The 27,616-nt window shown below is 47.2% G+C and overlaps 1 protein-coding gene across 1 annotated transcript in view; it reads right to left on the bottom strand.

The window, feature by feature from the left end:
• Window positions 1-27,616, bottom strand: part of LOC120986498 (complement C3-like) — a 445,179-nt gene that overhangs the window by 107,895 nt on the left and 309,668 nt on the right. The window contains exons 31-32 of the mRNA XM_040415121.1: window positions 9,898-10,048; window positions 9,584-9,747 (exon numbers count right to left, since the gene is read on the bottom strand). Coding sequence (XP_040271055.1) covers window positions 9,584-9,747; window positions 9,898-10,048 — 315 coding nt within the window. The remainder of the gene's footprint in view (window positions 1-9,583; window positions 9,748-9,897; window positions 10,049-27,616) is intronic.

Genomic DNA, 27,616 nt, shown 5'->3' with positions numbered 1-27,616 from the left:
TAATTCAAATATAGGAGGCGGGTGAATCATATAGCTGCACCTGAGGGGTTAACTGTTGCGGATCGCAGCTACCCCTCATAGAGGTCAGGTGTCGCTATATTTGAATTAATGGGCAAGTTATCTTCATTGGTGGCAGTGGCAGCTTCTGATCAGAGCCCAAGCAGTGTAATTGCGGGGCTCTGATCGGTTACCATGGCAGCCAGGACGCTACTGACGCCCTGGCTGCCATAGTCAGCTCCCTGCTGACATGTGTACTATGCACAGGGCAGCAGGGGGAGTGTGAAGTCCTATTCACCCTGATAGAGCTCTATCAGACTCTACTGAAGCCCTGGCTGCCATGGTAACCTCCCTGCTGCTGTGTGTACTATGCACAGGGCAGCAGGGGGAGTGTGAAGTCCTATTCACCCTGATAGAGCTCTATCAGACTCTACTGAAGCCCTGGCTGCCATGGTAACCTCCCTGCTGCTGTGTGTACTATGCACAGGGCAGCAGGGAGAGTGTGAAGTCCTATTCACCCTGATAGAGCTCTATTAGGGTGAATAGGACAAGGGATCCAGGTTCTAGCCCCTAAGGGGGAAATAGTTATTAAATAAAAAAAAAAAACACCAAAATATTAAGTATATATATTTAATCCTAGATATATAATGGCATCTCTTCGTTTAACAACAGATTTGTGTAGGAATTTAATTTTTTTTTTTTAAAAATGAAAATGCACAAAATATTGGTATAAATTACCGGCTATCGGCCTGAAAGTTCACAGGTTATCAGCTCTAAAAAAATCAATATCGGTCGATCCCTAGTCCCGGGTATCAGACCCCCACCAATCAGATACTGATGACCTATCCACAGTCATATGTGACTGATATCAGCCGCTCCTCTTATAACGCTCCAGTACTGATATAACCTCCAGAGACATTACATCCTATGTGACTGATATCAGCCGCTCCTCTTATAACGCTCCAGCACTGATATAACCTCCAGAGACATTACATCCTATGTGACTGATATCAGCCGCTCCTCTTATAACGCTCCAGCACTGATATAACCTCCAGAGACATTACATCACATGTGACTGATATCAGCTGCTCCTCTTATAACGCTCTAGTACTGATATACCGTATTTTTCGTCCTATAAGACGCACCTAGGTTTTTGGGGAGGAAAATAAGAAAAAAAATATTTTTAACCAAAAGGTGTGCTTTTGGTGGGTTTGGAACAAATGGTGGTCTGTGGATGGCACTATTACTGGGGATCTGTGAAGGACACTGTTATGGGGGGGGGGGGGTCTGTGAAGGACACTGTTATGGGGGGGGATCTGGGGATGGCACTGTTATGGGGGGGGATCTGGGGATGGCGCACTGTTATGGGGGATCTGTGGATGACGCACTGTTAGGCCTCATGCACACGACCGTTGTTTTATTCTGTGTCCGTTGTTCTGTTTTCGTGATTTTCTGCGGACCCATTGACCTTCAATGGGTTTGTTGAAAACTCGGCTAATGCACCGTTTGTCATCCGCGTCCGTGATCCCTGGTTCCAGTCCGTCAAAAAAATATAACCTGTCCTATTTTTTCCACGGAAAACGGTTTGCGGATCCATTCAAGTCAATGGGACCGTGAAAAAACGCGGAGGCACACAAGATTGTCATCCGCGTCCGCGTCAGTTTTTTTCCTATCATTTGCTTGGCAAACTTGACTTAGATTTTTTTTTAACTTTCCTTCATGTCTGGTGATCCTCCAAAAATAAATGAAGACACACGGAAACAAAAACGCAAACGGATCACGGAACAATGGAACCCCATTTTGCGGAACGGAACACAACAACGGTCGTGTGCATGAGGCCTTATGGGGGATCTGTGGATGACGCACTGTTATGGGGGGGATCTGTGGATGACGCACTGTTATGGGGGGGATCTGTGGATGGCACTGTTATGGAGGGGGATCTGTGGATGACGCACTGTTATTGGGGGGTATCTGTGACGGACACTGTTATTGGGGGGTATCTGTGACGGACACTGTTATTGGGGGGTATCTGTGGATGGCACTGTTATGGAGGGGGATCTGTGGATGGCACTGTTATGGAGGGGATCTGTGGATGGCACTGTTATGGAGGGGGATCTGTGGATGGCACTGTTATGGAGGGGATCTGTGGGATGGCACTGTTGTGGAGGGTGATCTGTGGATGGCACTGTTGTGGAGGGGGATCTGTGGATGGCACTGTTATGGAGGGGGATCTGTGGAGGGCACTGTTATGGAGGGGGATCTGCGGGTGGCACTGTTATGGAGGGGGATCTGTGGAGGGCACTGTTATGGAGGGGGATCTGCGGGTGGCACTGTTATGGAGGGGGACCTGTGGGTGGCACTGTTATATATGTGCCATCACAGACCCCCCACCCCATAACAGTGCCATCCACAGACCCCCCCACCCCTTAACAGTGCCACCCACAGATGTCCCCCATAAAACTGTCATCCACAGATCCCCCCCCCCCACCGCTCCAGTATACAAATATAAAATGTCTGATTCAATTAAAAGTTATTACACATGCCACCTCACTCCTAATATTACTGTACACCCTAACAGCTTCTGTACAACGCAGGCAGGCTGGGCGGCCAGCGCGTCACTCACTGACGTCACGTGCCTGCGCCGCCTGCTTGATTCATAAAGTAGCCGGCGCAGGCACGTGACATCAGGGAGTTATGCTGCCGCCAGCCCGGCTGTTAGGATGTATGGTAATATTAAAAGTGTGTGGGGGGGCATGTTTAATCACTTTTAATTGAATGAGACATTTTATATTTGAATATTGCAGCACCGGAGCGGCAGGGCCGGAGTACAGTGACCGCACCCAGTCCCTCCCCGCTCTCGTATACATCGCAGCCTGTAAAAATGTCAGCATTCACCCCATAAGATGCAGGGGCATTTTCCCATTTTTTGGGGGAAAAAAGTGCGTTTTATAGGGCAAAAAATACGGTAACCTCCAGAGACATTACATCATATGTGACTGATATCAGCCGCTCCTCTTATAACGCTCCAGCACTGATATAACCTTCAGAGACATTACATCACATGTGACTGATATCAGCCGCTCCTCTTATAACGCTCCAGCACTGATATAACCTCCAGAGACATTACATCATATGTGACTGATATCAGCCGCTCCTCTTATAACGCTCCAGCACTGATATAACCACCAGAGACATTACATCACATGTGACTGATATCAGCCGCTCCTCTTATAACGCTCCAACGCTGATATAACCTTCAGAGACATTACATCACATGTGACTGATATCAGCCGCTCCTCTTATAACGCTCCAGCACTGATATAACCACCAGAGACATTACATCACATGTGACTGATATCAGCCGCTCCTCTTATAACGCTCCAACGCTGATATAACCTTCAGAGACATTACATCACATGTGACTGATATCAGCCGCTCCTCTTATAACGCTCCAGCACTGATATAACCACCAGAGACATTACATCACATGTGACTGATATCAGCCGCTCCTCTTATAACGCTCCAACGCTGATATAACCTTCAGAGACATTACATCACATGTGACTGATATCAGCCGCTCCTCTTATAACGCTCCAGCACTGATATAACCTTCAGAGACATTACATCACATGTGACTGATATCAGCCGCTCCTCTTATAACGCTCCAGCACTGATATAACCACCAGAGACATTACATCACATGTGACTGATATCAGCCGCTCCTCTTATAACGCTCCAACGCTGATATAACCTTCAGAGACATTACATCACATGTGACTGATATCAGCCGCTCCTCTTATAACGCTCCAGCACTGATATAACCTTCAGAGACATTACATCACATGTGACTTATATCAGCCGCTCCTCTTATATCGCTCCAGTACTGAGATAACCTCCAGAGCAGGGGCGTACATACAGGGGTCGCGGCTGGGCCCGGCACTCCAGGGGGCCCGGCCGCCTGTGGACCCCTGGCCCCGCCCTGCAGTAGTGCTGTGCCTGCCTGTATAAGGGCTGTTTCACACGAGCGAGTCGATTGCGGGAATCACGCTCCGTGTGTGAGTGTGAACCTCCGCTCTGGACATAGTGACATAAAGCTGTCACTATGATTCTGTGGAAAAAAGGCCATGCAGAGACACATAGTATTATAAACCATGATAATGCCGTGCGCTCCTGCAAGTCCAGAGCGGAGGATCACACTCACACACGGAGCGCGATTCCCGCAATCGACTCGCTCGTGTGAAACAGCCTTAACCCGGGGCCCGCCGCCCAGTGTTGCGTTTCTGCGCTGTAGTGCCAGGCCAGGCCAGCCCTACCCTCCCTGAGTAAGAGTCTCCTCCCCCTGATTCTCCTCCCCGTGCAGGTGCGGCGTGCCTAGTCATTTCCTGTTGGGCGGCCGCACCGGACACAACGTTTCCCTAGGCTGCGCAGGCGCACAACAACGCCGAGACGCAGCAGGAAGAAGGAACCGGAGAGCGTGAAGAAGCCGGTGCAGGTTCGGAAGTGAAGATAAGATTTGTAAAAAAAAAAAAAAAAAAGGTCTTCATAATTGCTCACCACATTTATGGTGAGTGAGTTCAGATTAGACTCAGAGTAGGGTCTGATGGGGTCTGATGGGGGCTGGCTTTATAACTAGCTCTGCTATATTTCTGTAGCCTGCAACCTCTGACTGCCCAGTTGGGCTGAAACTACTACACCCAGCATGTTCTGGCAGGAATAGTAAATGGATATTGGTGCAATTCTGAGCTACTAGTCTATATAACACATAATATTATATTGTATTATATAGACTAGTAGCTCAGAATTGCACCAATATCCATTTACTATTACTGCCAGAACATGCTGGGTGTAGTAGTTTCAGCCCAACTGGGCAGTCGGAGGTTGCAGGCTACAGAAATATAGCAGAGTTAGGCTACTTTCACACTGGTGTTTCTAGGTCCGCCTGTGAGATCTGTTTCAGGGCTCTCACAAGCGGTCCAAAACGGATCAGTTTTGCCCCAATGCATTCTGAATGGATAAGGATCCGTTCAGAATGCATCAGTTCGCCTCCGTTCAGCCTCTATTCCGCTCCGGAGGCGGACACCAAAACGCTGCTTACAGCCAAACGGATCTGTTCTGAACGGATACAAGCATTTGCATTATAGGTGCGGATCCGTCTGTGCAGATTCGTTTTGATGTCCGTCTGACGACGTGGAGCCAAACGGATCCGTCCTGACTTACAATGTTAGTCAATGAGGACGGATCCGTTTTCACTGACACAATATGGTGCAATTGAAAACGGATCCGCCTCCCATTGACTTTCAGTGTAAGTCAAAATGGATCCGTTTGCATTATCTTTTTTTTTTTGTTCATGGTAATGTAAACGGATCCCTTCTGAACGGATACAAGCGTTTGCATTATCGGTGCGGATCCATCTGTGCAGATACCAGACGGATCCGCACCTAACGCAGGTGTGAAAGTAGCCTAAGGCTGCATTCACACGTCTGTGGTGTGTTGCGGACCCGCAAATTGCGGGTCCGCAACACACCAGCCCGGCGCCCCCATAGAAATGCCTATTCTTGTCCGCAAGCTGCGGACAAGAATAGGACATGCTCTATCTTCTTGCGGAGCTGCGGACCCAAAATCAGGGCCGCACTCCGCAATTGCGGCTGCAGACAGCACACTGTGTGCTGTCCGCATCCATTCCGTCCCCATAGAGAATGAATGGGTCCGCACCCATTCCGCAAAATTACGGAAAGGATGCGGACCCATTTTGCGGACGTGTGAATGGAGCCTAACTCTGCTGCTGGTGGAGGGAGGTTGGGGGGGGGGGGGGGGGGACGGGAAGGGGGGCCCCATGGTTCAGTTTTGCACCGGGGCCCCATGGATTGTGTGCTCCAGAGACATTACATATTATGTGGGGGTGAGGGGCTGGGAAAGTGTGAAATGCCACTGATGAGAGGGAAGAGGGGGACACTGGGAGACATAACTTCTTGCCCTGTATAAAGTATAGGTGAGATAGTTGGTGGGAAAGGTCTGTGAGGGACTGGGACAGGGACACAAGATGTGCAGGGGCAGCAGCTTCAGGACTCTCTTCCCACTTCCCTCCCACAGTAACTTACCCCAGTTCTGCTGTGTGGAGTAGTGGGACCAGTGAGAGAAGAGAACTTTATACTGGAGGGAGGCACAGTGACTCAGAGAGAGCAGCAGTGTCTCCATTATCTCCTGCTGCTGTCTCCTCGGCTCCTCTGGCTCCGCCCCCTCCTCACACATGATGGAATATCACACTGCAGAGGGGAGGGGGGGAGCTGTCTGCTCATGTCGGGTCGGTGAAGTTTACTTTGGAGAAAGGGACAAGCGCTGCAAAGTATTGTGCTGTCCCTTTCACCAAAGTAAAATGATATGTGTGCCAGTGCCGCAGTCCAGCCCCTGATAACAGCCAGGCGCCTGAAACTGAAAGTATAGCAACTGCCCTGCCCCTGCTGGTGGCTCTGGCTGCAGTATAAGCAGACAGGCAAGGGGCCCACCGGGCATTTCACCGGCTTCCCGGTGAGCCAGTCCGAGCCTGATTGTAGATATTGACAACCCGAGTTAAGTCTGGTCTGTCTTATCTCCTGGCCAGTGCAAATCGGATATTCATTGCACAGGGAAATATTCACGGGTTGGAGGTCTGATGCCTAATTGTATAACCATCATAAACCTGCCATGAGAAAAAACGCTAACAGGGACGTGCGACATGGTGGAGCAGTATGTGTGCACATGCCTACACGTACTGACTGATGGGTCTGCCCCCTTCAACTTCAAATTGGGCACATGGCCTGAGCTTGCCCTTTACACTTTGGAGGTGCTGGCCTGCCCTGCAGCCAGTGTATTGTCTGAATGTTTGTTTAGCATGGCTGGAGGGGGTTATCACAGGTTATATTTCCCAATGTTTTGGGGTCTACCTAAATTTAAACAAAAAATAAAAAATAAAAATAAAAAACCAGTGTTAGCTACCTCCTCCTCTTTCACTGCCGATTCCACCTACACCGCCACATCCACTGCTTCCTCAACCTCCTACTCCATATGGACCTGGTCCTCCTAGATCAAGATTATTATTTTTTATTTTTAGTTATTTAACCCCTTAAGGACTCAGCCCTATTTCACCTTAAGGACTTGGCCATTTTTTGCAAATCTGACCAGTGTCACTTTAAGTGCTGATAACTTTAAAACGCTTTGACTTATCCAGGCCGTTCTGAGATTGTTTTTTTTGTCACATATTGTACTTCATGACACTGCTAAAATTGGGTCAAAAAAGTTTATTTTTTTGCATAAAAAATACCATATTTACAAAAAAAATTGAAAAATTAGCAAATTTCAAAGTTTCAGTTTCTCTACTTCTGTAATACATAGTAATACCCCCAAAAATTGTGATGACTTTACATTCCCCATATGTCTACTTCATGTTTGTAGCATTTTGGGAATGATATTTTATTTTTTGGGGATGTTACAAGGCTTAGAAGTTTAGAAGCAAATCTTCACCCCTCAAGGTATTCAAAACTGATTTTACAAACTTGGTTAACCCTTTAGGTGTTGCACAAGAGTTATTGGCAAATGGGGACGAAATTTGAGAATTTCATTTTTGTGCCTAATTCTCCATTTTAACCCATTTTTTCCACTAACAAAGCAAGGGTTAACAGCCAAACAAGACTGTATCTTTATTTCCCTGACTCTCCCATATGTGGCCGTAAACTATTGTACGGGCACACAGTAGGGCGTAGAGGGAAAGGTGCGCCGTATGGTTTTTGGAAGCCAGATTTTGCTGGACTGGTTTTTTGACACCATGTCCCATTTGAAGCCCCCCTGATGCACCCCTAGAGTAGAAACACCATAAAAGTGACCCCATCTAAGAAAACTACACCCCTCAAGGTATTCAAAACTGATATTACAAACTTTGTTAACCCTTTAGGTGTTGCACAAGATTTAATGGAAAATAGAGATACAATTTCAAAATTTCACTTTTTTGGCAGATTTTCCATTTTAATATTTTTTTTCCAGTTACAAAGCAAGGGTTAACAGCCAAACAAAACTCATTATTTATGGCCCTGATTCTGTAGTTTACAGAAATACCCCATATGTGGTCGTAAACCGCTGTACGGGCACGCGGGGGGCTGTCTGGGGGCTCTCTCCCTCTCCCATCGGGGGGCTGCAAAGGCACAGCAGCCCCCTGATGAGAGAGGGAGGGAGCTCCCTGAGCTGTTAACCTTTTCCATACAGCGGTCCGTCAGTCGTTTATACCAGGGTGTCAGCAATGTGCTGGCACCCTGGTATACCCACTAGACGCCAACGATCATTCAAGGGGAGGCGGGCGGGGGATCGCGATCCCGCCTGCCGCACCGCCCGCCTCCCGCACCGCCTGCGACACCCCCCCTGCACCACCCGCCGACATAATATCATTCAGGGGTGCAGGGGGTTGGTTAATAAAACTTTATTTAGGGCATTTTAAAGTCTGATCCCCGCAGTCAGAGACCGCGGGGATCAGAATCGGCTAAAAGCGCAGCAAACTGCAGGTCTGAATTGACCTGCTGTTTGCTGCTATCGCCGATACGGGGGGGGTCACATGACCCCCCTCGGCGTTGTGACAGGATGCCGGCTGAATGATTTCAGCCGGCATCCCGTTCGGATTAACCCACGGGGCGCCGCAATCCTTTTTTAAACTCATGACGTACCGGTTACGTCATGGGTCCTTAAGGACTCGGGACCCATGCCGTACCGATACGTCCTAAGTCCTTAAGGGGTTAAAGTAATTTCCCTATCCACATTTGTTTGCAGAGATCTTGCCATGCTCTTAACCACATTTGGCTGCTATTTGCAGCCCTCTAGTCCTTTCCGTGACTTTTTTTAGAGCCATTTTAGTGCTCAAAAGTTCGGGTCCCCAATGACTTCAATGGGGTTCGGGGTCAAGTTCGGCTCCTGAACTCGAACTTTTTTGTGAAGTTCGGCCAAACCCGTCGAACCCGAACATCCAGGTGTCCGTTCAACTCTAGTAGGGACCTCTTTTCTGTACAGTGTAAGCTCTTATGGACAGATCCCTCTCTCCTGTAGAGTGTATGCTTTAATGAACAGACACCTTTCCCCTCTTGTCTCATGTTTGATCTTTTGTTTATTCTCATTTTACTTATTCATTTCTTCCCTATTTGAAAAGTGCTGATGAATATGTTGGTGCTATACAAGTACAACTTACTAATGTGTCTATATATTCTCTATACCAGGCATCCTCAAACGGTGGCCCTCCAGCTGTTGCAAAACTACAACTCCCAGCATGCCCGAACAGCCTACAGGTATCCGCCTACAGCAAGGCATTGTGGGAGTTATAGTTTTACAAAGCTGGAGAGCCGCAGTTTGAGGATGCCTGCTCTATACTGTCGGTCTACAAAATAACTTTCACTGGTGGACCTAAAGTTTGATTCCGTTTATGAAATGATCTGACTTCACCATTGACTAGGAGAAAGAAAAGGACAGCCCTTATGGGAGCCACAGCATGGGGATGAAAGAGGTTTTCATCTGTTGTCATCCCCCATGACAGACAAAACCAAAGCTATGACGTTATATGTTCAGTTGAATTACTTACTTGTGTGGATCCAAAGACTTCCCCATAATATCTCTGTTCAGTTAGCCATTTCACCAGTGGTCCAGCCTTCTCAAACTCCTTCCACTTCAAGAGGGTAAGAAGGGCGTAGGAAGTAGCCTCAAGTGATAAAAAGCGAGAGCCTGGTTCATCCCAGTGGTCATTATCTAAAAGAAAATTTGTGCACAAAAAGATCAATAAACACAACAATCAGCGGCTCACATTAACTACCATAAATCAAATTATATCCAAAGAAGTTTTATTTAAAAGTATTGATTTAACAGAAGAAAGAAAATGGATAATTGCTGGTCCTCTACCTGTAGATGCAGCCATTAGAATACTGGAGTCATTGAGTTTGCCAGCCTTAGCCAGTGCGTAGGAAGTGATGGCGATGGAGTAGGGTTTCTTCAGGGATTGATAACCATCATTTAAATATTTTATTGCATTTTTAATGCTTCTAGGAATATTCTGTATAAGTAATAACCATGATAATAAATTGTTAAATACATACATCTAAGAAAAAATTGTATACAGTACATGAAAAATATTTGTTCCATAATTTTTGTTTTGAGTTCCATGTTGCTCATAGGTGAGTTCTAACTTAACAGCACACCATGATGTTTGGCATGGTACTACAAGTGAAGGATAAAAAATGCTACAGATGTAGTACAGTTAACACACATGCTTTATGAGACATGTTCTCTAAACTAAATGCGTTACGCAAACACCTTCAATTACTTTTCAATGGCTTTTGTTTCAAGATAACTCAAATTTATTAACTCATCACTTTGAGTTTGTGTGTTAACCCTGCTACATCTGTATAATGACTTGAAAGGCTATCAAGACGAATGAGCTACAGAAAGTGATAAAGTTTCAGAGTGTTAGAAGACACATTGAGACAAGCTACACCTATAGTTAGGATTTTGTCTGACTTTGTTTTATAAAACTCCACTAAATGTACTGCACCACCAGTGATATAGTCGCATTCCCCACTTGAGCGCTCTAGCTGATCCCTGGCCCCAGCATTCCACAACCATATATTGCTAAGCAGTACTGTGCTATATACAGTTGAAACACACTATATAAAAAGACACATATGCATGTTTTTTCTCAATATCGGACATGAAATCAGAATAAACCTTTCCTGTTTTTGGTCAATTAGGATTACCATAATTATTATTATTTGCCAAATGCCAGAATAATGAGAGAGAGAGAGAGAGAGAGAGAGAGAGAATGTTTTTCAGGCATTTTATTACTTTCTGCAATGTCAAAAGTTTACATACATTTCATTAATATTTGGTATCATTGCCCTTAAACTGTATGACTTAGGTCAAACATTTTGGATATCCTTCTACAAGCTATTTACAATAGTTGGTTGGAATTTGGGCCCATTCCTCCTGACAAAACTGGTGTAACTGAGCAATTATTTTATTGAATGCGATAAATCGGCAATGTAATAAATAATAATAAATCGCGTAATGCGAATTTGTAACGCGATATACAGGCGTGGGTCACTTTGGGTACATTTTTCAAGCTGGTATAAGTTTCCTGAGACTGGAGAAAATGGTTGGCACGGCAGAACATTAGTATAGCTTTATATGCAGATAGAGTCAAGTGCTCCAATATATTTGCGATTGCGCTAATCGGCAGAGTGATTAGAATATTTTTTCGCACTACGTGCAACTTCACATTTTAGCAGGTCTGACTACAGATTACGGATTGGTGCACTAAGTATTTGTAACGGGGTTCCAAAGGTGCACTCGGTCTCCCATTAGACGCAGACCTGCTGCTTAGCTTCTGGAGCGAGGATCTGTGTTTGACCTCGTTCCCAGGGCGGGTTTGTTAGCTGGGAGGCCCCCTGCTCCTAAGTCTGCCTTGAGCGCCGAGCTGATCACTCGGTGCTCGACTGGTTGGTCTGTCGGTCATGTGACGCTGGCTACTCCCCACTATAAATACAGGCAGCCTGCTGGCCACAGGTTGCCTGTTAATTTAGGTTCCACCTGTGATTTTGTCTTTCCTGGCGTACTTACCTCCTGCTGAATTCCTGACGATCCTCTGCCTGCTCCTTGTGTACTTTGCTGCTCTCCTGGTATTTATGACCCCGGCTTCTCCTGACGATCCTCTGCTGACTCCTTTGGTACTTCACGACTCTCCTGGTATTTATGACCCCGGCTTCTCCTGACAATTCTCTGCTTGCTCCATTTGTACTTTGTAGCTTTCCTGGTATTGACTCGGTCCGTTCACATTCTGTTGTTTGTCTGTCTGTCATCCCTGCACTTATTCCAAGCTAGGGATTGCCGTCCAGTTGTCCCCTGTCATTAGGACTCGCGAGGCAAGTAGTCAGGGCCAGGGGTAAGGGTGCAGCGCAGTGGTCACTTCCCTCTCCCCTGTGTGTGTGTGTACGCGACCGTTACAGTATTGTTGTGAACTTGACATTGCTTCCTTCTCATTGGCCCACAAGCAAGAAGCAGAGAGGAATCATGTATTCAGATGGAAAAAAAAATGCTGAATATTTGATACAACGAATATATAGCACTATATTCTAAATATTTGCAAATTCTCATAGTGGCGATATTCGCGATAAAAATTTGCTATTCAAATATTCGTGCTCAACACTAGTTATTATGGCCAAAAAGTTAAATTTTAGTTTAATCAGACCACAGGACATGTCTCCAAAAATGTAGGTCTTAACATTAATCTGGCTTTTGTAATAATGGCTTCTTCCTGGCAGAGTGGCCTTTTAGCCCATGTTGATACAGTACTTGTTTCACTGCGGATATTGACACAATCTTACCAGCTTCTGACCATCATCTTCACAAGGTCTTTTGCTTTTGTTCTTGGGTTGATATGCACATGTCGGACCAAAGTACGTTCATTTCTGGGACACAGAACCAGTCTCCTTCCTGAGCAGTATGATGACTGGAAATTTTCATCTTGTTTGAACTTGCGTATAATTGTTTGTACAGATGAACGAGGCACGTTCAGGTATCCAAGTTTGAGCCAGACTTGAGCAAGCCCACAATTCTCTTCCTGATATCTCGGCTGATTTTTTTGCCATGATGCTGATTTCTTTGCCATGATGCAACACAAAGAAGCAATGTGTTTCAGGTGTGCGTTTAAATACAGCCACAGGTGTCTCTAATTAACTCCGATGTTGCCAAAAAAGCACATGACATCATCATATGGGCAGTCCAGAATTGTTTAAAGGCAAAGTAATTAGAGATGAGCAAAGCTGATGAAGTGGAATTCGATCCCAATTTCAGGAAAAATTTGATTCGCACCAAATCCGATTTTTTTCAAGCTTCGTGGTAACGAATTGCATGTTTTCCTAAAATGGCTGCTGCGCGTGTGAGGACATGGAGAAAGGAACTCTGGGAAGGTGGGATCACCCATAATGCCATGCATGCAGCCAATAAGCAGCCAGCCTGTGATGTCACAACCCTATAAATACCCTCAGCCATCTTGGATTCTGCCATTTTCCAGTGTACTTAGTGCAGGGAGAGATGTCATCAGGCGCTAGGGACAGTGCCAGAAAAAACTTTGTTGTGCTAAAAAAAGAATTTACAAGTGCAGGGAAAGATTATTCAAGGTGTTGGGAAAGGATAGGGATGAATCATTCCACAGCATTTCTGTAGAACAGGGTTCAGTAGGGGAGGTTGCAGCCTGAGTAATAGGAACAATCCTATTACACCTTGCTGCACTGACTGGGGATCCAAATTGCCATTATACTGCTCTGTAATTCCAGCAAACCGTTCTTGTTATTGGGGTGTTACAGCCATTAACAGGGTTTATTACAAGGAAATATTTCTACAGTAAGTCTTATTTGCCCTTGTGCGGTGCAGTTATATGTTCTAAAGCATTTTTTGGCTTGTATTAGTGGGAAAAAAAGGGCTTATTAGCCGTTGTGTGGTGAAGTGCTAAAATTACAGCCCTTTTTATCGTGTATTAGTGGCAAAAGTAAAATATATTTGCCGTTCACCGATGCAGTTATATGTTCTAAAGCCCTTTTTGTCGTGTATTAGTGGCAAAAGTGGCAAAATGGTATATTTGCCATTCACCGGTGCAGTTATATATTCTAAAGGCGGATGCTCAACAGTCAGGTTCAGTTTTTTGGGGGTTATTGCTCTGACGGATCAGAGGAAGGGCAAAATAATCAGTGACGTCAACACAAACTCACTGCTGACACCCTCTCCACTCTGTCGGGGGGCTCTTGTATACGCGTTGTGACACAGTGAGGGTTTGTGTCTGGCAAGGCAGGTATTTTCCTCCCAGCATGTGCGGCTGGGCTGGTTACCAGCCAGGTGAGGTCAAATACCGGACTTGAGTTTAAGTGCTGGTTCAGGTTTTGGCAGCACCTGGCTGTCCTTAAATAGGCAGCTGGGCTCAGCAGATGTCTCTGTTTTTGGGATCTTAGGCTTTGTGCCGTGCTGGGGGGGATGAGAGACGCACACTGGGGAAACAGGCCCACTAAAGCCTGCTGTGGACTACTGAAGGCAGAACTACCAGCAAGATGACTTGTGTTATATGAACTTTTCATTGTGTGTGAATTAACACCAAGACTGCAAAGTTACGTGCTGTTTTGTGCCATTGCCTCAAGTGTGAATAAAGACTGACGTTTTGAGTTAAGAACTTGCATTTTGCCTCTGTACTGAGCCCGCTTACCTTATCTACCAGAGTGAAACCCCACAATTGGTGAAGAATGCAGGCAAGAGCAGTGAGGCTGGTGTGAACGTCAATATTTTTGGTTTCTGCATTTTTCAGGCACGGTAGTATGTCGTACATTAAACCAGCTATATTACAACAAGTGCACCAAGACAAAATGGAGGCTGTTGTGAAGGCCCACATGGAGGCTAATCTGCAGCAGCGAGAGACAAACCTGCAGCAATGCAAGGCTAATAAGCAGCAGTAGGAGACTAACCAGCTGCTGCTACAATACGTGATGGCTTTGCAGACAGCAGGAGCAACCCCGTGCGCCCATGATGCCCGGAAAGCAGTCTGTGCCGCGATTCCGAAGATGACCCCCGCAGACGACATCGAAATCTACCTGGTGATGTACGAGAAAGTGGCCATCAGGGAAAAGCTACCCCGTGACCAGTGGGCTGATGTAGTCGCTCCATTCCTGGCATCTGATTCCCAGTGTATTTCGACTTGTCGGATGATCAAGCGGCCGACTACCAAAAAGTAAAGGGTGAGATTTTGGCAAGAATGGGGATGAATGTGTTGGTCTGGGCTCAGTGGGTACATCAGTGGGGGTTTAAGCCGGCTGAGCCTGCGAGGACCCAGTATTATGACTTACTCCACCTCTTGCAAAAGTGGCTACAGCCTGATGTGCTGAGTCCCACGGCTATGTTGGATAGACTATTGGCTGATATGTTCTGGAGGGCTCTGCCACCCCCTCTCCAGCACTGGATCGGCCAGGTGTCTCCTGGTAATTGCCCTAGAAATGGTGGACCTGGTGGAGCGCTACGAGGCTACTAAGACTGTTACAGGGGGTTCTGTTGGAAGGGGGGCAGTTAAACCCCGTAAATGTTCATCCCAGATCCGGCAACTTGTACCAACCAAACCCACCCAGGGTGTACCCTCTACAGGCCTAGGTCCGGTAGTCTGCTGGCGGTGTCAGGAGCCGGGCCATCTAAGAGCTGACTGTCGCCATCAGGTAGAACCCATGGATACTAACTATGGCTACCGTCAGTCGATATATGCCAGGAAGCTGTGTGCAGCAGGTACCCCAAAAACTTTAAACCACCTGTGCCAGGTGGAGGTAGGAGACACCCCAGCAGAGGATCTGCTGGACTCAGGGAGTCTGGTGTCCCTAGTAAGGGCTGCCCTGGTACAGTCAGCAGAGTATACTGGGCGGAAAGTTGGGGTCATGTGCATCCATGGAGACTTAAAAGACAATTCCACCGCCCTGGTGTCTCTAACCACAGGGGATGCCGGGTGGACTCACAAAGTGGCAGTTGCCCTAAATCTACACTACGAACTTATAATAGGGAGAGACTTCCCGGCACTGTGGCCTGCTATTAGAGTGACTGATACCCATGAGACAGGGGTAACCCTAAAAGAGTGGCCCGGCTCAGGGGGGAGACCAGAACCCTGGGAACCTAAGACTTAAGGGCCAGCGGTAGGGGTGACCACCACTTCGGTGGAAGAGGGGGAGACAACCCTGCTAAGTGTAATGGTGGAAGACGTGGAGGACTTGCAGCCGGGTCCTGAATTGGCAGACCTAAATGTCTACGGGGATAATTTTGGTACTGCCCAACGTCGGGACCCAACCCTATCCCACACCTGGGAAAATGTGTTAATAGGAGATGGTGAATCACAACAATCTGGGACAGAGTCAGTGTTTCCCCGTTTTGTGGTTCATCAGGATATGTTGTATCGGGTAAACCAACTACGGGGTAAGCCTATTGAACAGTTGGTGGTCCCCAAGGCTTATCGCAAGCTTGTGTTATATCTAGCCCACCAACACGTTCTCGGGGATCACCTGGGGCTGCGTAAAACTCTGAATCGTATTCTACAGAGGTTTTACAGGCTCAGCAAATTCATAGAAGTGGAAGAGTTTTGTAAGTCTTGCCTGACCTGCCAGATAACTAGCCCCAAGCCACATTTCTGTAGTACCATAGTACCTCTCCCGATTATCAAAGTACCGTTTGACCGAATAGCTATGAACCTCATAGGCCCAGTACCGAAGTCTGCCAGAAGGCATCAACACATCTTAGTCATTCTAGACTACACCACTCGGTACCCGGAGGAGGTGCCACTGTGACATACCTCGGCCAAGCTCATAGCTAAGGAGTTAATGGAGATGTTTTCCAAAGTAGGACTACCTAAGAGGTTCTGACCAACCAAGGGACCCCTTTTATGTCCAAGGTGATGAGGGAACTCTGTAAGTTGCTACACATAAAACTATGGACGTCCGTTTACCATCCGCAAATGGACGGTCTGGTAGAACGGTTTAGCCAGACATTAAAAAATATGTTGAAAAAGGTAGTGTCTTAAGATGGGAAGGACTGGGACCTCCTTCTGCCCTATCTCATGTTCGCAGTGCGAGAGGTACCCCAGGCCTCGCCCTTCGAACTGCTATATGGCAGACACCCTCGCTGTCTCTTGGACGTGGCCAAAGAGGCGTGGGAACAACAACCCGCTCCACATAAAAGTGTAATTGAGTACATTACCCAGATGCAAGATCGGATAGAGACATTGATGCCTCTTGTTAGGGAGCATATGGAGGCAGCTCAGCGAGCCCAGAGTCGGGTCTATAATCGGTAGGCTCGGGTTCGGATCAGTGAGTGATCAGGTTTTGGTTCTGGTGCCGACCGTGGACAGTAAGTTCCTGGCTAGGTGGCAGGGGCCTTACGAGGTACTCGAGAAAATTGGAGATGTGAACTACAAGGTACACCAGCCAGGGCTGCAAAAGCTGGAGCAGGTTTATCATGTGAATTTACTCAAACCGTGGAAAGATAGGGAAACCTGTACAGAAGACAGCCCGCGGCTAGGTTTTCTAGGAGAAGAGCTACCTGCCCCTCTGTCTAATGCAAGAGAGGCGGCTGTCACAGTAAAAATTGCTGACAGCCTCTCCTCTACAGGAGGCCAGGGAGTTTGTTAGTCGGAACACGGATGTGTTCTCGGACCTCCCTGGACGCACTTCTATAAGACCACCCATGATCTGTTACAAAAGAGCCAATAACATCAGGGACAAAATAATTTGCGCTGACATTAAGAGTATTAGAGGGTTTTCCAGACAAAGCATGCTTTCTGCTCCAAGACAAGGTACTTTTCCTTGTTTAAGTTGTGCTGCTCCAGTGTGATAAGGGGTACACATCTCACTCACCCACATATAGGAGAGAGGATACCCATACGAGGTACATTCACATGTAATAGTCAATTCATCATATACATCTTGAAATGCGTTTGTGGCTTACTATATGTGGGAGAGACATCCGCCAGAATGAAGGACAGATTTTCTAAACATACTGCAAGTCCACCATAAGAAAAGGAAATTTGATGTTACCCATACCATATCACTTCCATTTGCAGAAACAAACAATTGCGCAATTACGCTTTTAAATCATTGATAGTGTCTCACAGCCACGCAGAGGAGGAGATAGGAACAAACTTCTGCTCAAAAGGGAGGCTTACTGGATTCACCGACCCCAGACATTGGAGCCCAGAGGACTTAATCGTGATTGTGCATTAAATAGTGTTTTATAATCATGTCACTAATTATATATTTATTCCTTCTACAGCCAGGGCCGGTGCAATGATTTTTGCCAACACAAGCAAAGTTAAATTTTTTTAGCCCCCCCCAGCTCAACTGGCCCTGGTCCCGTCTGCATCAGCTAGCTTCTCCTCTGTGTGGTCCTGGTATCTTCGCTCTGCCTCAGACAATTGCTGGTTTGAGGACTGTATTTTTCACCCTATAAGACGCAACGGCCCATAAGACGCACCTAGGTTTTAGGGGAGGATAATAAGAAAAAAATATTTTCCATTACACCTTATGTCAGACCAGCAATCATCCCCCCATGTCAGCCACAAGCCTCCCATGTCAGCTATTATGCCCCCATGTCAGCCATCATTCCCCCATATCAGCCATCAGCCCCCATGTCAGCCATAAGACCCCCATGTCAGCCATCATGCCCCCATGTCAGCCATCAGCCCCCCATGTCACATTTCTCCCCCTCGAGGCCTCCATGGCACATTTCTCCCCCTCCATGTCACATTTTGCCCCCTCAATGTCACATTTTTCACCCCTTCATTTCACATTTTTTCCCCTCCATGTCAAATCACCTATGTCACATCAGCCCTCCATGTCACACTTCTCCCCCACCATGTCAAATCACCTATGTCACATCAGCCCTCACATTTCTCCCCCTCCACCCATGTTGCCACATTTCTCCCCCTCCATCCATGTTGCCACATTTCTCCCCCCTCCATCCATGTTGTCACATTTTTCCCCCCTCCATCCATGTTGTCACATTTCTCTCCCCCCTCCATCCATGTTGTCACATTTCTCTCCCCCCTCCATCTATGTTGACACATTTCTCTCCCCCCCTCTATCCATGTTGTTACAACCTTGTCACACTCTGTTATGATTTGCTTGGAGTAGGGTTCCCGCCCCAATTAGAAATGAAGAAAAAGTCTCCAGGGTAATTTGGATAATCTTGATTTCTTTTTATTGTATGGTTATTGCGGCTTTAAATGTTACGTTTCGGCCATGTGGCCTTCTTCAGACTGATGCCGCTGGTGATGAAGGGAAATCAAGCGCAATGTAGAGATAAATTTGCGGAGATACCGATAGTGAAGACAGCGCTGTCTTCACTAGCGGTATCTCCGCAAATTAATCTCTACATTGCGCTTGATCTCCCTTCATCACATAGCCTCTATCCATGTTGTCACATTTCTCCCCCCTCCATCATGTCCATTTCACCCCCCCCCCTTCCATTCCACATACATTTCTCCCTGCGGGCCGCACAGACAGACTACTCAGAGACATTTGTCCAAATGTCTTGTTGTCCCCCCTCCATTCATGTCACATTGTAATGTCACCCGCCTCACCCTGACCCCACCCCCATTAATGTTCTTCTGTTTCTGAGCAGCCTGCGCTCAATGAGATCACCTTGACCTACCTACCTGTCTGTGCCACCTACGGCAGTCCGGACGGTCTGGTCTGAGCCTGGCTTGTGAGTCTGTCACTGTCTGATGTCTCACGAACTCACTCACACACAGTTACTCACCACCAACAGCTCCGCCTCCAGTCTCCAGACCTCCGCTCCCCAGTCTACACCAGTTGCTGCTGCCCGCTGCCCGCCGCTGCAGCGCCACTCGGCAGTCACAACCCCACGAACCCGTGACTGTCTGTGTTGCCGATGCCGTGCTGCTGCTGAGCCTTCGTGCCGCTCTGTGAGGAAGTGAGGGCCGGGGCTGCACGGCACACCTGCAGGCTGGGACGGGCGGCCGGGCCCGGCGGGGCAAGTCCGCAAGTTATGTATTTAAAAAATAATAATTAATGAAAAAAACAAGTTAAAAAATTTTCACCCTGGCTCCGCCCCCCCCTTCGCTGCACCCTCAAGCAGCCGCTTGGTCTGCCTTATTATAGAGGCGGCCCTGTCTACAGCGGACTTGAACTGAATTATTGATTATGCATTACCCATTCTTGGAGTAACAATGTTCTTTATGGACTTACTAATTTTGTGATGGACACTGTTGATCACACGTGCACTTCCTTTTTTTGTTTATTTGGTTGCTATGGTAACTGGACGTAATCACTGATTTGGCGGGCTATTTAAATGGGATAAGGTTGCTTGTATATTCACAGTTTGAGAAAGGCATGCAGTGTGCCGAAAAGCATCACTATTATGTGGCAATAAACAGAGCAATATTATATACCAACAGCGAGTGCCGATCCTCCTTTCTTGCACTTCCATAATCCAGCATGACATTGTCACTGAGCCTCAGGCAAAAGTCATATTAAAACCACACCAGCGACAAGCCATATAGGAGGAGGTGCAGCTAATGTTGCTGCTAGACGTCATTGAGGAGTCAAAAAGTGAGTGGGGCCGGTCCTATAGTATTGATACCCAAGCCGGACGGGACGTTGCGGTTTTGTAACAACGTTTCCAAATTCGATGCGTATCCTATGCCCCGGGTGGATGAGCTCATCGAGAGGTTAGGACAAGCCCGGTATTTTTCTGTTTTAGACCTCACAAAAGTGTACTGACAGGTGCCCTTAACAGAGTATCACGCCCTGCCCTGTGGGTGTTCTGAGGAGATCTGTCAGAATTGCTGCACGTGACTCGATCTGACAGTTTGTTTTGTAGTGGGTTTGAGCAGAATCCCACCTCCTTCCACGTGTTGTTCTTTAGGTAATTGGTGAGGCTATTTATTCCTCCCTCTCCCTATAGCCTTTGCAGGTTACAGTTCTGCCTGGTGTGAGCTCTGGAAATTTGCTGGATCGTCTGCTCCAACACATCTCTAGATAAGTCCTTTTCCCTTTTTCCGCCTCTGTCTGTTTTGTCTAGGCCTCTAGGGAGACGCTAGCTCCTTTGGTTGTGGAAGGAGCTGGGTGTCCCTCTTCTCTACGGCTGAGGGTTTGGTTCAGTATGTTTTAGTCTTAGGTACGTGGGCATGTGCATATCTACTATCAAGATATGCACATGGGCATAGCAGCTTAGTGTTTTAGGGATTGCTAAGAGGTGACCCCTTTGTTCCCTAGCATTTTGGGCTTAGTCAGTTGTTTTGTTTGCTTTGCCGTGTTCTGTTTCCTTCCCTTATCTTACCTACCGTGACACAGAGGCTGCCTTCATCACGCCTGAGGGGATGTATCAATATAAGGTCTTACCCTTTGGTCTGCATGGCGCACTTGCCACTTTTCAGCAACTAATAGACATTGTGCTTCGTCCACATGGTCGGTACGCTTCGGCTTACCTGAACGATATTGTCATCCACAGTACCGACTGGGAAAGTCACCTACCCAAAGTAGGTGGACTCCCTTCGGAAAGCTGGCCTAACTGCTAACCCCAAAAAAATCTGCGATAGGGTTAGAAGAGACTAAGTACCTGGGGTATGTCATTGGACGCGGAGTCGTCCAACCCCAAGTGAACAAAATTGAGGCGATACAGAATTGGCCCCGACCTATCACCACTAGGCAAATAAAGTCATTCTTGGTAATGGTGGGCTATTACATTAGGTTTGTTCCCCACTTTGCTGCTCTAGCCGCACCCTTGACAAGGCTCTTGAAGGGACGAAAATCAGTGATGGTTCACTGGGATGATCGGGCGGAAGAGGCTTTTGCCGCTTTAAAGTCGGCCCTGTGTGGGTACCCGGTTTTGGTGACGCCAGACTTCAAGAGGGAGTTCGTGGTACAAACGGATGCCTCCGAAGTAGGTCTCGGTGCTGTACTGTCTCAGGAATTCAACGGGGAGGAGCATCCTGTTGTTTTCCTAAGCCGCAAGCTCACCCCAGCTTAAACTAGATACAGTATAGTAGAGAGAGTGGCTGGCTATCAAGTGGGCACTCGAGTATCTACGCTACTATTTGTTAGGGAGAAAGTTCCGCCTGGTGACCGACCACTCCCCTCTCAAGTGGATGAGCCAGGCCAAAGACAGGAATGCCCGGGTCATCAGATGTTTTTTGTCTCTGCAGAACTTTAAGTTCTCGGTAGAACACAGAGCAGGTCGGTTGCAATGAAACGAGGATGCCCTGTCCCGGGTGCATTGTCTGGCGTGTGTCTACCCCCTCAGGGTTGAACAACGTGGGGGGAAGGTATGTGACACAGTGAGGGTTTGTGTCTGGCAAGACAGGTATTTTCCTCCTAGCATGTGCGACTGGGCTGGTTTTCAGTCAGGTGACGTCAAATACTGGACCAGAGTTTAAGTGCCGGTCCGGGTTTTGGCAGCACCTGGCTGTCCTTAAATAGGCAGCTGGGCTCAGCAGAGATGTCTGTTTTAGGGATCTGAGGCTTTGTGCCGTGCTGGAGGGCTGAGAGCCGCACGCTGGGGAAACAGGCCCTCTAAAGCCTGCTGTGGACTACTGGAGGCAGAACTGCCAACAAGGTGACATGTGTTATATGAACTTTTCATTGTATGTGAATTAACACCAAGACTGCAAAGTTACGTGCGGTTTTGTGCCATTGCCTCAAGTTTGAATAAACACTGACGTTTTGAGTTAAGAACCTGTATTTTGCCTCTGTACTGAGCCCGCTTACCCTATCTACCAGAGCGAAACCCCACAGCGTTTAATAGAACAGCTGGAATCAGCTGACATGACAATGGTGTAAGGGTCCACTCACAAGTCCGTAAATGGTTTGCGGATCCGCAAAACACGGACACCTGCAATGTGCGATCCGCAATTTGTGGACCGCACATCACAGACACCATAATAGAAAATACCTTTTCTGGTCCGCAATTGCGGACAAGAATAGGACATGTTCTATTTTTTTTTCAGGAACGGAATTGTGGATCCCGAAAAAACTGATACGGATCCCAAAAATGTGGATGCGGATCCCGGAAATGCGGATTTGCATCCTTTCTAGCCCCATTGAAAGTAATTGGGTCCGCAAATTGCGGAACGAATGTGGACTCAAATTGCGGACGTGTGAATGGACCCTAAAAGGAGTGCGCTTCTTCTTGACGCTAACATCGACCTGTAAGGCTGAGTTCATGCTTGGGTTATTTGGTCAGTTTTTGGCCCCGTGACTGCCCAAATAAGTGAAGTGTGCAGTGATTCTAAGAGCGACGCCTGTCATCTGCATGTCATACTGACTCACAGTATTATTGCACTACCACAGCAGACTCCCTATACGATAATTATGGTAATCCTAATTGACCAAAAACAGGAAAGGTTTATTCTGATTTCATGTTAGATATTGAGAAAAACATGTGTCTTTTTATATACGGTAGTGTATGTAAACTTCTGGTTTCAACTGTACATTGCTGCAGTCAAGCGAAGAAATCCCAGTAGTTAGGACTGGATGGATGGTGCCAAAAACAGCAGGGGAACATAGTATTTTGCATCACATTTAGGGGCTTTAAAGAGCTTTTTAAAGAATTGGGCAACATTTTTATTCATTGATATATAACTTATAATTAGCAGAAAAGCAGAAAGGTCTGAAAACCTCCCTAAAGAGTTGAGTAAGTGAATATTTGCTTATGACACGTGTATACAGTATACATACTTGTAAGACTGTCTCCATTCATTTCTCATGTTCTGTTTACTTTTGCATTAGAGACGCCATCACCCATTTCATCACATGTGATGGCCAGGGATGCTCGCAGTGCTGTTCGGTGGCTCGATTGTTATTATATACATCATAGGATGAAGTATTGCAGTGTGACTTTAGTTTTATGGTGCATTAAACAAAGCCTTATCTGGTTATAAGTAGTGATGAGAGGCATAGGCAATATTCGTTTTCACGATATTTCACGAATTTTTCGCATAATATTCGCAATAAATTTGTAAATTCCAGAATTCCTGATCTCCAGTCATTATTTTTGCGATTTCGCAAATCGGCACTAATGATGCGCATATTTTTTGCGCAATACATGCAACTTCACATTTCATCAGGTCTGAGTAGGTATTACTGATTGGTGCAAGTATTTTTATGACATCACAGCACTATGTCTGTAGCCTGTATGTATGGACAGCAGAGAAACAGTAATTCCTATCACACTACCTAACACCCTGCACTGCAACAGCTACACTATATCAGGATCTAACCTACACTGACTATCTCCCACTAACTATCTGTATTATATATATGAGCTAACTATCTAATGTAATTGTATAAGGAATAGGATCCAGGTGAAAGCACAGAGCACAGCAGTGTCACTGCTCTCTCTCAGAACTGCAAAATACTACATACAAGGGCTGCTGGGGAGGTTCTTATATAGTAAGGGGTAGGCAACTTTCCTATTGGTTACTAGGGATGTTGCTAAGCTCTGACAAATATATTGCAGCCTTCTCATTGCCCTAACAAGCAAGAATGGAGGTTACTGATGAAAAAAAATCTAGACTATTCGCGATTACGAATATATAGCACTATCGTATTTTTCGCCCCATAAGACGCACTTTTCCCCCCCAAAAGTGCTGGCAGACTGCGATGTATTAGTGAGGAGGGAGAAGGGTCTGTAGTAGGCAGGGAGAGCGGCGGGCAGTGCAGGCACTGTACTCTGGCCAGCCGCTCAGTATGTACTGTATTATACCTAGTGTTAATCATAATATCTAAACTGCATTCCCCCTGCTCCCCATCTGTACCGTACTTACCGGTACATGTCACACTCAGTCTCCTGAAGTAAGCGCTAGCAGGCAGGCCGGGCTGCAGGCGGCCGAAACTCACTGAGGTCACGCGCCTGCTCCGCCTACTTTATGAATGAAGCAGGCACGTGACCTCAGTGAGATACGGCCGCCTGCAGCCCGGCCTGCCTGCTAGCGCTTACTACAGGAGACAGAGTGCGACATGTACCGGTAAGTACGGTACAGATGGGGAGCAGGGGGAGCGCAGTTTAGATATTATGATTAACACTAGGTATCTGTGGATGGGTCTGGTTTGGGGGGATCTGTGGATGACATATATAGCAGTGTCATCCACAGATCCCCTACCCCATAACAGTGCCATCCACAGATCCCCCCCACCATCATAATGCCATCCACAGATCCCCCCCACCATCATAATGCCATCCACAGACCCCCCCCCATCATAATGCCATCCACAGCTCCCCCCATAACAGTGCCATCCACAGATCCCCCACATAACAGTGCCATCCACAAATCCCCCACCCCATAACAGTGCATCATCCACAGATCCCCCATAATAGTGTCATGCACAGACCGCCATTAGTTCAAACCCACCAAAAGCAAACCTTTTGATTAAAGTTTCTTTTTTTCTTATTCTCCTCCTCAAAAACCTAGGTGCGTCTTATGGGCCGGTGCGTCTTATAGGGCGAAAAATACGGTATATTCTACATCTTCTCGAAGTGCCGATATTCGCGGTAAAAATTTGTGATTAGAATATTCGTGATCAACACTAGTTATAAGTAGAGTTGAGCGAACACCTGGATGTTCGGGTTCGACGAGTTCGGCCGAACTTTCGAAAAATGTTCGGGTTCGGGATCCGAACTCGACCCGAACTTCATCCCGAACCCGAACCCCATAGAAGTCAATGGGGACCCGAACTTTTGGGCACTAAAAAGGCTGTAAAACACACCCGGAAAGGGCTAGAGGGCTGCAAAAGGCAGCAAAATGTAGTTAAATCCCCTGCAAACAAATGTAGATAGGGAAATGATGAGTTAACATAAAATAAATAAAAATTAAACAATATTAATTGGAGTGAGGTCCCATAGCACAGAATCAGGCTTCAAGTCACCCACCAATGGAGAAGGTCACTTACTATTATTTTGACCACAGCACCCAGACAAAGGAGAGAGGTCCCACAGCAGAGAACCAGGCATCATATCACCCACCACAGGAGTAGGCCACCATTTAGTTACTTTGACCCCTACACCCAGACGGAGGAGAGAGGTTACACAGCAGAGAATCAGGCATTTAGATCACCCACCACAGGAGTAGGCCACCATTGAATCAGACCCCGGCAACCATGTCAGATGGCACAAGCATAAGCTTTATATCAATCAGCACAGGAGAAGGCGACTTTGACAGACTTTGACCCCTACACCCGGACGGAGGAGAGAGGTTTCAAAGCAGAGAATCAGGCATTTAGATCACCCACCACAGGAGTAGGCCCCAATTTAATGGGACCCCGGCAACCATGTCAGATGGCACAACCATCAGCTTCATATCAATCAGCACAGGAGAAGGCGACTTTGAAAGACTTTGACCCCTACACCCAGACGGAGGAGAGAGGTTTCACAGCAGAGAATCAGGCATTTAGATCACCCACCACAGGAGTAGGCCCCCATTGAATCAGACCCTGGCAACCATGTCAGATGGCACAACCATCAGCTTTATATCAATCAGCACAGGAGAAGGCGACTTTGAAAGACTTTGACCCCTACACCCAGATGGAGGAGAGAGGTTTCACTGCAGAGAATCAGGCATCATATCAACCACCACAGGAGAAGCCACCATTTAGTTACTTTGACCCCTGCACCCAGGAAGAGGAGAGAGGCACCACAGCACATATTCTGGCATCATATCAGCCACCACAGGAGAAGCCACCATTGAGTTACTTTGACCCCCGCACCCAGGAAGAGGAGAGAGGCACCACAGCACATATTCTGGCATCATATCAGCCACCACAGGAGAAGCCACCATTGAGTTACTTTGACCCCCGCACCCAGGAAGAGGAGAGAGGCACCACAGCACATATTCTGGCATCATATCAGCCACCACAGGAGAAGCCACCATTGAGTTACTTTGACCCCTGCACCCAGGAAGAGGAGAGAGGCCCCACAGCACATATTCTGGCATCATATCAGCCACCACAGGAGAAGCCACCATTTAGTTACTTTGACCCCTTCACCCAAACAGAGGAGAGAGGTTCCACATCAGAGAATCAGGCATCATATCAACCACCACAGGAGTAGGCCACAATTTAATGGGACCCCGGCAACCATGTCAGATGGCACAACCATCAGCTTCATATCAATCAGCACAGGAGAAGGCGACTTTGAAAGACTTTGACCCCTACACCCAGACGGAGGAGAGAGGTTTCACAGCAGAGAATCAGGCATTTAGATCACCCACCACAGGAGTAGGCCCCCATTGAATCAGACCCTGGCAACCATGTCAGATGGCACAACCATCAGCTTTATATCAATCAGCACAGGAGAAGCCACCATTGAGTTACTTTGACCCCTGCACCCAGGAAGAGGAGAGAGGCCCCACAGCACATATTCTGGCATCATATCAGCCACCACAGGAGAAGCCACCATTTAGTTACTTTGACCCCTTCAACCAAACAGAGGAGAGAGGTTCCACATCAGAGAATCAGGCATCATATCAACCACCACAGGAGTAGGCCACAATTTAATGGGACCCCGGCAACCATGTCAGATGGCACAACCATCAGCTTCATATCAATCAGCACAGGAGAAGGCGACTTTGAAAGACTTTGACCCCTACACCCAGACGGAGGAGAGAGGTTTCACAGCAGAGAATCAGGCATTTAGATCACCCACCACAGGAGTAGGCCCCCATTGAATCAGACCCTGGCAACCATGTCAGATGGCACAACCATCAGCTTTATATCAATCAGCACAGGAGAAGCCACCATTGAGTTACTTTGACCCCTGCACCCAGGAAGAGGAGAGAGGCCCCACAGCACATATTCTGGCATCATATCAGCCACCACAGGAGAAGCCACCATTGAGTTACTTTGACCCCCGCACCCAGGAAGAGGAGAGAGGCACCACAGCACATATTCTGGCATCATATCAGCCACCACAGGAGAAGCCACCATTGAGTTACTTTGACCCCTGCACCCAGGAAGAGGAGAGAGGCCCCACAGCACATATTCTGGCATCATACTAACCACCACAGGAGAAGCCACCATTGAGTTACTTTGACCCCCGCACCCAGGAA

The sequence above is a fragment of the Bufo bufo genome, chromosome 1, assembly GCF_905171765.1.
Source record: "Bufo bufo chromosome 1, aBufBuf1.1, whole genome shotgun sequence".
Lineage (NCBI taxonomy): Eukaryota > Metazoa > Chordata > Amphibia > Anura > Bufonidae > Bufo > Bufo bufo.
The sequence above is the reverse complement of the archived record's forward strand: the minus strand, read 5'-3'. Positions and strand labels throughout refer to the sequence as shown.